Source organism: Anarrhichthys ocellatus, unplaced genomic scaffold (genome assembly GCF_004355925.1).
Source record: "Anarrhichthys ocellatus isolate YVR2014 unplaced genomic scaffold, GSC_Weel_1.0 scaffold829, whole genome shotgun sequence".
Lineage (NCBI taxonomy): Eukaryota > Metazoa > Chordata > Actinopteri > Perciformes > Anarhichadidae > Anarrhichthys > Anarrhichthys ocellatus.
The window spans coordinates 533-10512 of NW_022280803.1; the positions used below are offsets into that span (position 1 = coordinate 533).

At 39.0% G+C, this 9980-nt stretch overlaps 1 protein-coding gene across 1 annotated transcript in view; it reads right to left on the minus strand.

Moving 5' to 3' along the window:
• Positions 1 to 2453: 2453 nt before the first annotated feature.
• Positions 2454 to 9980, minus strand: part of LOC116377035 (doublesex- and mab-3-related transcription factor 1-like) — a 12782-nt gene continuing 5255 nt past the window's right edge. The window contains exon 5 of the mRNA XM_031838565.1: positions 2454 to 2605. Coding sequence (XP_031694425.1) covers positions 2454 to 2605 — 152 coding nt within the window. The remainder of the gene's footprint in view (positions 2606 to 9980) is intronic.

Consider the following 9980-nt stretch of genomic DNA (forward strand, 5'->3'; position numbering starts at 1 on the left):
CAGCATTCAGAAGGAATAAAAACTTACAGGATCATTTAGTAAAGGCTAAAACACAACCACTTTTAAAACCAAGGCCCACAGTACAAAAAGATTACTTTAGACATAGACAGTGGCTCTGTAACAACAGCACAGGGGAAATATTTAAAATCCTAACCAGAGGAGACCCCTTTACCAAAAACTGTGTTTATAATATTTCATGTAAAAAGTGTAAATTACAATATGTTGGTGAAACTGGCAATATGCTTTCCACATGCTTTTCACAACATAAATACAACATTACTAAGAGAAAGAGGACTGATACACCACTAGTGAGACACTTTCTCTTACATGGCCTGGAAGCAATCAGCACAACAGTCGTGGAGACTAATGACAGTTGGACCACGGCCCAGAGGAAGAAGGCCGAGATGAGATTGATCATGAAACTCGGGACCAAGGACCGACAGGGTTTGAATGAACATTAGGGGGCTCGAGGCAGAGCTCGGGATGGACAGTGCACTGGGGGCGGAGCTGTCTTTACAGCGCTGTTCCCCATAACCCTAACCCAATCCTAACTTGTTATCATTAGTTCCCCACGGAGACCAGTAGATGTGTGTGTAACATTAGCGCCCTCTGCTGGCTGCTTGCAGACTTTAGTGGTGCGCCCTGCTTCCCTTAATAACTAGTCTGAAGCAAGCTGTCCCTGTGGTAGGTTGATCTGTGACAAGCTCCATTGTGAAACATCTCATTCGATATCTGATATACATATATATAGAGAGATATCTGTATAAGTTCCTTGTTGTGATCACAAATTGTTTGAGCGGAGGAGAGGTCAAGCCATGTATAATTTTGTACATCAGACAGACATTCACATATTTAATCATGTTCTCCCAACTAAACAATTTATATTTTTTTAGTATTGGGCAATGATGAGAACGAACAGATTTTTTATCAAGGATTTTGAGTGTGCGTTTATACAATGACTGTAGTGGTTTCAGAGTAGTGGTGCTAGCCTGTGACCAGGTTGTTAAACAGTAAGTGATATGAGAAACGACCATAGCAAGCATGTATGTCTTAGCTGTACTTTTGGTTTATCACACGCTCCCACACAAGAAGGGGAAGTGAAGACACACTGTCTTCTTTGTCTGTATGGCAAGTTTGAGACAGACCTTGAAACTGTAACTTACTCTCAGTTGAACGCACCTGGCAGACTCCAAATAATGAGCAGATCAAAACAGCCTTTGTCAAAAGACCTCTCCTCCCCTTTGTATGATTTAGAGATTTAGAGATCTAGAGGAGTGAACATCTCCATGTATAAGATGATGTCCAATGTTGAACTTAGTCGAAGTTTTAACACAGTCTACTGAATACGCAGCTGTTGTGCTTTCTTCCCTCTTGCAAGAGAATAAACGGAACAAGACAACTTTGAATCTTATGACTTTATTATTGATTTGTGAACAAAAACTCTCCCGATTAACCTAGAAATTTTCCACCACAGTGACTACACAGGTGAAACACACTTGAAACTTTTAATCATGGAGGGCAGCTAAACGCTGCTTTTCAGTGTTAAGTTGCTGTTCAACCTCGACATCTTTTGACCTGCAAATCACCAAATCAGTGTTTACTGGAAAGGACGGATTCAACTTTGTCTACTGGTTCCATAAAACTCATTAAAAACCTCACATATTAAACTCATAAAAATGAACAATAACTTACAATACATGTATTGTTTCATGTATTGCATGTGAACTAAGGGGAGAATTACATGAAACTAGAAACTAGGGCACGCACTCGCTCCATTTCGCCTTCGACATTTTCTAAATAAGTGCTTGAGATGTAACAGTGATTCCAGTTTTTCAGCTCAAAAAATACATCTTAGTGAACACTAATTCTGTTTTCTGATTGTCCGAAGATCCTCCACTAATATCTAACGAAACACACGATGTGAAAACTGCACTGACATCACGGTGCGCTAGAAAGATTTTAATATCATTATTCTGCATGTTGTGTCACTTCATCTTTTTGGATAAAAAAACAACAACACTTAACTCTGCCGTAACAGCTGCTTTCCAAAGGAAAAAAACAAGTATACAACTTTACAAATACACAAGTCACCATCTAGTTTGAATAATTTGGTCCAATCTTGATAACTAATAATCAAGAAGACGTATTTATGGTATTTTTAGTCATCTTTAAATTCTGGAAAGTGCTTCTCAAGTACGTGCAAGTTGGTATTTGTGAACTTGCACATGTATTTTCTTTAAGTATCTTTCTGAGACCTTTGTATGCTGCTGAACTGGCCTCAACAAAAATATTTAACAGCTAAAAATGAACTAAAAATAGGAAAACAACCTGGACAACCATAGACGTTATCGTGCCTCCAGGACAGAAACATAGAAACCGTTCAGCAACACTGAACCATGAAATGCTTTCGCAAGAACATCAAAGTTTACGTATGATATCGTCCTTAGCTTTGCTTATTTGGTGGTGTCACCATCGATGATGGAGCCCACGGAGAATTTTGGCGTCTTGCCGCCGGCATCGCACTCGTTGACATTCGAGTTAACCATGAGGGACCTGCAGGTCATGGAGGAGTCGTGACCTGTAGTGGTGCTGCTGGGTGAGAAGGCTGCAGGGACGAGACAGACAAAATAGTTTTGATCAGAGATCAATTGGACTATATCTATATGGTACATTTTAAAAACTCAACAGCAATGTCTCTTTCAAGAAATCTTGACCCGGTGAGTCAAGATAATCCACAGCCCTCGTTGTGAGGAGTTTCATGTAGGAACTATTTTCTTTCTACCGAACTACACCCACCAACGGGATCGCTGCGTTAGATGGCTGAGAAGATGCACGCTTCTTTCTGCATGGTGATACAATTGGTGTAGTTTGGTAGAAAGAAAATAGTTCCTACGTGAAACTGCTCACAACGAGGTCTGAGGATGTCTTGAGTCATCCATTTTTTGGGGTGCCATATAGTCTCATTATATTGGAGAGAAGGCAGACGTCTCTACGGCCGATACTTCCAACACTCGGCAACTCACACCAAAACAATCTAGATTGATAAATAGCACTACAGGTTAGAGGAAACATATGTGTTTTTGATTTAGGGGACAAATGTCCCTTTAAGATCTCTATGCTTCAAACAAACCTTCGGAAACAGTCACTCCAACAGTCAACGATTGGAGGTGCGAAAGTAAGAAGAGATTGAACTACTTTTACTACAATTTTCATGTGAACAAACAGCTTCAATAATGTCTCGAAGAACTGTCTGATTTGTGCGATTCATCGCATCTTGAAAAAGTAGAACATTTTTCTTGCCATCACTGGGCTCTATGGACGTCAGTCGATCTTGTCTAGACTTACATATCTCAAGAACCTTTGGATGTGTTGCCATAATATGTTGTACAAACATTTATGATCCTTAGATAATGAATCTCACAGACTTTGATAATCCTCTGACATATCCTGTAGCGCCACCAGCAGGGCAAAGTTTCTATTCATCCAGTGAAATACCTCAACATCTACTGGATGATTTGGCTCAACATGGTTCACAGATGATTTATCCTAATTAATTACTTGACTTTTCCTCTTGGGCCACCATGATGTTCCTTCAGTGAAACACCTCAATATTTGGTATTGATCAGATAATGTTTCCCTCAGGATCATCAACTTATAACAAGTCCAATACTTTGGTTTTCTTAACAAATACTTGCAAAACAGACATTCATAGTCTGGGACACGTCTGTAATTGGTCACTATCAAACATGATGTTTTTCGTCAGCTGTCTACTACGAAGCTACCAAGTATCCTGTCCTAGTTGTCTCAATGGTAATTGTGGTCGAAACTGGTAATGTGTTGTGTTTTTTGTCTTTTTGGCCGCTTGCCGACTCTCCCCTTTTGAAGATCTTCACTATACAGGCAAACCTCCAAAAGTAACTAGAGCATTTAAAAGCTTTTATTTTGGTAGCAGGGTTGTGACATTACTATGGAAACAAACTTAAATCATATGTTTATGTGAAATGTTAAAATTAAGCCAGTTTTCACCCAATTTTAAATGTTCACGCACAATGAAACTACTTTAGTCTCTCAGGATCCACTGGCTATGTTTGACTTTTAAATTCGGAGTAACTTCTAGTCGTCACATGTCTGTCGTGTTCCCATAAAACCCTCACGCTGGTACTGGTGTTGGTACTGACAGGACCTGCTGTATTAGACACCAGTAAGGGTGAACTGGTGAAGCCCATCAGATACAGGAGGACTCAGGAAGTCTCCCATGCGAGAGCAACATTTATACCACAACCTGAGGCATTATGAAATAACTTTGGGTAAAATACCACCACTAGGATAATATCTACTTCTTCATTATGCAAAACACTATGGTAAAGTATTTCTACGTATTCATAAAGTAAATAAACCTCAAACCTCTCATTTCCCTTTCAGGTATTGAGCAACAAATCTTATTTTCTTGGATACTCCTCAAAGTCATTAATATGATAAATTCATATTGCCGCAGGAGGCGCAGCAGCACGCATCAAATAAAAGATGTATTCATACTGTAAGGCGAGTAAATAAAGACGGAGAAGAGAAATACTATAGTGAGACAGAGAAGAGTCGTATCATCAGCAGAACGAATGCTCCTCTCTGTCTTCACCTGATATAAATATGACCGCACGGTTAAATGATTCTTCACGATTTATAGCAAATTGAATCAGTCAGCAAAAAGGGAAGACACTGAGCACAGAGCAAAAAGATCTTTTCACAGTCAACACTGTGTGTGTACCCAAACATTTCAATACTGGTCTACAGACACCGCACACACTAATATAACACCGTGAGGACAACAGGCTGGTTGTACAGGCATTCAAGTGTTACGTTTAACAACTACTGCAGACCTTCATAGCGTTTTTAATGAGTTTGTTTTAACCGAACTAAACATGTTTGGTGTGGAAGCTCCCAGAGAAACTAACTGAGAACTTCTGACCAGACAAATAGTAGAGCTGCAACTAAAGATCAAAGATCAAACAATAAAGGCAGAAAGTCCTGATAAATACCCGTATAAGTAACGTCTTGTCACATGATTGATTTTCAGTTTGCTAAATGAAACACAAACACAGCAAATCCTCAAGTTTGAGGAGCTGGAGCTCATTATTGTTTGTTTGTTTTTTTGTTTGAAAAATGCTAATTGATTGTCAATTATTGTGGATTGATTGTCAATGAATCAACTAATCTCTTCAGCTTCATTTCCTCCTATTGATGAAATGCTATGCGCGACACAATAAATTCTTTAATCTATCAAGTATTTTTCAAAGAGGTTTTATTATTTATGTAATATTTGACCTTTTTCTCTGAGATTCTGTATGAATACCAAAACAATATTTGACTGATTCCTTACATTGAAGAATTAAAGCTTATTTTTATAACAAATGCTAATTTAATTCAACAAAAGGAACATGTTTCAAATGTTAAATATTGTCTGAACACAAGCAGCCATACAAGAATGTTGCCTCAATGCAATCAATCACAATACTATGATTACTATTATGCTAATTATTATTTAAATCAGTAATTATCTGATCAATGAATACGAAAACGATAATGTACACACACATTTGATGCTAGATTTCAATACTTTGCTAAAAACAAATTGTGGCAATAACCAAAAAAGTGTTAAGGAAGCAACTTTTAAAATAATGATTTCAGCTTTTAAAGTTAAATATTTGCTTGTTTTTTTCTGTTTCATATAATTTTAAATGAATCCTTTTGGGGTTTGGACTGTTGGTCAACAGACCAAGACATATTTTTTCACCATCTAACATTTAACAGACCAAATGATTAATCAATGAATCAAGAAAATGATCTGCAGATGATTGAATCTTGAAAACAACCATAAGTTGCAGCCCTGATCATTAGAGAGTTAAGTAGTTCTCAAAAGGAGAGCTGACCAATGAGAGAAATGTAGTAGATAAATAAGGAAATTGCGTTTTAAGGTGTATTATCTCACAAAAGACATCAAAACAATGTATATTCTATTGCTTTCTAGAGATATTTGACTACCAGTCACAGCATAAAATATCTAAATGTATCTGCAGACCTTCACAAATACATATTTACTCAGAATAACCTGATGAAGACAACATTAACAAAAGCTGACGTCCAGTGTTTCCCAGAATCCTCTTGACTCCTTGATTCGCCTCCTCATCCCTCACCCTCCACCCTCTCTCCCTCTCTCTCCTCCTCAGCAGTGGTGGGAGGGGGACAAAAAGAGGAGTCATTTTCCTCCCCATTAACTTCCTGATTGGTTGCGGACTCCAATTCCTGCCCATCTGCAGTTTGTCACCAATTCCAAACTGGCAGCCCAATCGTTAATACTAATGTTTGTGTAGCTAAGTGCAGCCGGCTCTCGGCGGTCCACTTGTACAGCAATAATAGCATGTGGGTGGAGAGGAGAGCAGCAGCTGTGAATTAGCCCCGTTCACTGTTAATTCTCTGTTCATCGGCAAGAAATCTATGATGTGTAATTAAAGGCTGGAAGCAACTGGACGCGTTAGTCTCACTGGAGATGTTAAATCACGACCCACCGCTGGAACACATGTTCTCTGCTGCCTCCGACTGTCCTCTGCTCTCCTGTCTAGTACAGATTAATGTTGCTGAAACAACAGAGAGACGGCAAGCACCTGTTGTTGACGCTATGGCTGCAGCTAATTAGACAATTAACAAGTTACTTTTATTGTCAATTACATTTTGTATTATATCTTTGATTTATTCATTCACTGTTTTATCAAGATAACATGTCAGAAAACAGAGTTCTCAGATCTTCAATTGAGGCTTTGAAATTGCTTGTTTGGCCCAAACAATATTCAATTTACAATTATGTAAATGAAGAAAAGCAGCAACATGATTGCCATCTTTTAAGTGAATAAGGCTAATTAGTTTGCAAACAGTTGCTTATTTACACGTCCAGCAGTTACGGAGAAACATTATCATGCATTTGCAGTCAGCATGTTTCAGGACATCTGATGAATGTAAAGTAAAATTTATATTTTTGGCTATTCTCTCTTTTCTTTGAATGTCAGTGAAATATTGATCTCTTTAGGTTATTTGAAAGAAACCATCTGAACAGTTTAGAGGGGAAAAGTCCTGACATCAACTTTAATCTTTAACGAACTCTATTTTATAAGCTGATCATTTTTTTATATGTGGAAAATATTAAAAAGGCAATACACTAGTTTTTGGCTTCAATTTGTCATTATGAAGTAAGTGTAAATTGCACAATGTGGTTCCCTTTAAACGTCACTTTCACTCTGTGGTTCTGTCTTCCAATGGGTACGATGTAGGCTTCATTTACGACACTGAGGAAGTGCGTCAACCATTGCTTAATGGTAGCTATCCGCAGATACCGAAGAAGATCAATGGAAGTTCTTTGCTGTTAACCGGAAATGACTTATGCTGGAACAACCAATGTAGAAAAGAAAATGCAATGCATCCTGTGTTGTTGTTGTTTTAGTTGCTGTAGCTCTCAGGAAAACGGAAAGTGATCCAGTTGTGTTGCCGACAGCGGCAACACTCACTGAATAGAAGCAGGTTTAAACATCTAGAGAAGAATAGAGGCCGTTAAAGCTGCAGAATAATAAATATATTCAAAAAACTCATATAGGTGTAATGCTCAGGTGTCCGTATACTTTTTGACATTTAGTGTATGAAACATAATAATTTGAATTACCAATTTAAGAGTGATTTCAAGTTAATGAAATCAAGTCTCATTCATTTAAATTCATTATGCTGACACACTACACGGCTGGCTGCATGTTGTTATCGTTGTTAAACCAGATTAAAAGGGATTTTAAACTAAAGGTGATATCAAGTGTGAAAGTTTGACAAAGTAATCTTAACTCATGGACCATTTACTCGCCTTTTCTGGAGCTTTCAACCGTGTCTCACAGTCTGCAATTTACTAAGTGTGACCACATTCAATGCACAACCTGCAAGTTACCAAAAACAAAAGCAATCGCCGGTGTGAATTTGCCAGTGCTGTTCAGGGATGAGAGCACTTAGTGGAGGCCATCATCACGGGAACAAAAATTCAATCTTTAGAATGAAGAGTTGCCTGTCACATGACAAGGTTGGCCTGGGATTAAATGGCTCCCATTAAAATTATACGAGCTGTGTCTAAGCCCTGGTCAGAGTGAGGGGGTCCCACGGGTGTCTGACGGAGGACGGCTCAGCCTCTCCAGAAACAAATCAGGCGTCCGGCTGCTCATCATCAAGCCAGCAGCAGGACTTAATGGCCCAGAAAACTCCGTCAAAGAGCAGACAGGCTTTAAATACTGAGCGCTGAACAGTGGAGGCTCATGCCACTCAGCTGATGTTCACACCGCAGACCTTCACCCTCAGTTTCAAATCACTGCTCACAGCCGAGTCCTAATTCTGCGAGTTTTCATAACAGTATGAAGTTGCAGCAATGCAGAAAAGAGGAGGTTTCAATGGTTTCCTACACATTTCAGTAATTAACTAAGGCATCTCATGCAAAGCACAATTTGTATACATAACCCAAAGCTGCACCCAGAAATTATGTTTATATACTTCATTGTTTTGTCACGTTTTGGAGATTATATTTACTGTCCCTTTTATTCTAGTCGATTTAATGCTGTTTTGTGCAACACTTGAGTCAGAGAGGAGGTGGTCGTATAAAGCACAGAGCTTTGACACCAGAAGATTTTGGTTTTAAGATACAAAAACTCTTCTTTAAGATTAGGTTAGTAAAAGTAGATACGTCCCGTCCTTTGTCAATATTTATCTAAAACAATAATCTTTCCCTTATCTCAAACAATTGCTTTGTTGTCTTATTCTTCAGTTGCTAAGAGAACACATTTAATTTAGTTTTGCAGATATGTTCAGTGTAACTATTTTCCAGTTTCATAACGTTCATTAAAAGCATTTCCTCATTATGCTGGCGATGCAAACAATATATAAAACACTAAATAAAGCACTTAATAAATGCACAATATGCACAGTAAAGCATCCAACAGCTGTGGAGAAGTTTCACCCTCAACCACAAAATGTCAACCAAGGATTCATTCACTCATCACCACGGACGTCTAGAGCGACGAGATGTTGAGCTAGTTCACTTGATGAGTGAACATTTAAACTCGCTGGCAGTGTTAAAGGGAAGAGATCATCAAAGCCACTATAGTTCATCCTCTGGGTACCATGAATATCTGTACACAATGTTCAGGTAATCCGTCTAATAGTGACCAAAATGGCCTACAGGCTCGCCGCTTAATTTAAAATGTAATTTGGGCATAACTCAATTTCTAAATGTGCATAAACAAAATGTCAATGATGATCTATGTCACGTAAAGGAAACCATCATCCAATGTGGTGTTTTCAGCTGCTGTGTGAAGCAACTTTTCTTCTTGAGATTTCTCATTTGGTTCGATCCACTTGAGGTTTTACAAACTGACCAAATGCATTTTTCCACTTACGAGTTATGGCTTCTGACATATTGCTGCTGCTGGTGAAGCAAACGCAACAGAGCTCGTACAGTGAAGCCCGAGCTTTCTTCTAATTTCAAGCCACATCAAACACTTTAATCGGAGAATAAAACAGAGTGAAATTATAGCGTTTACATTATCATGTATAAGGACTACTCATTCCACTGGAGTGTGCGAGTTAAATCCTCCACGTATTTCTCATTCTTTCATCTTGCAAATGAAGATGTGTTGAGATAACAGTTTTCGGAGCGATGCAGTCCGTTATGCAGCCATTACGGGGGGTCAGAACACACTTAAATGCTCATTATCGGTTTGCTGTGGAGCGGAGGGCCGACGCAAGGCTGACAGAAGGCATCGGTGTCAGGGGTCAAAGGCTAATTAAGCAGAGAAGAACCTTTGCTCCCGCATTGTTAACCAATCTGTCCCCGATGAAGATGACTGCCGGAGAGGTGTGACACGGCCCCCCCCCCCCGGTCGCCATGCTAAATCTCCATTTCGGCTACTGTG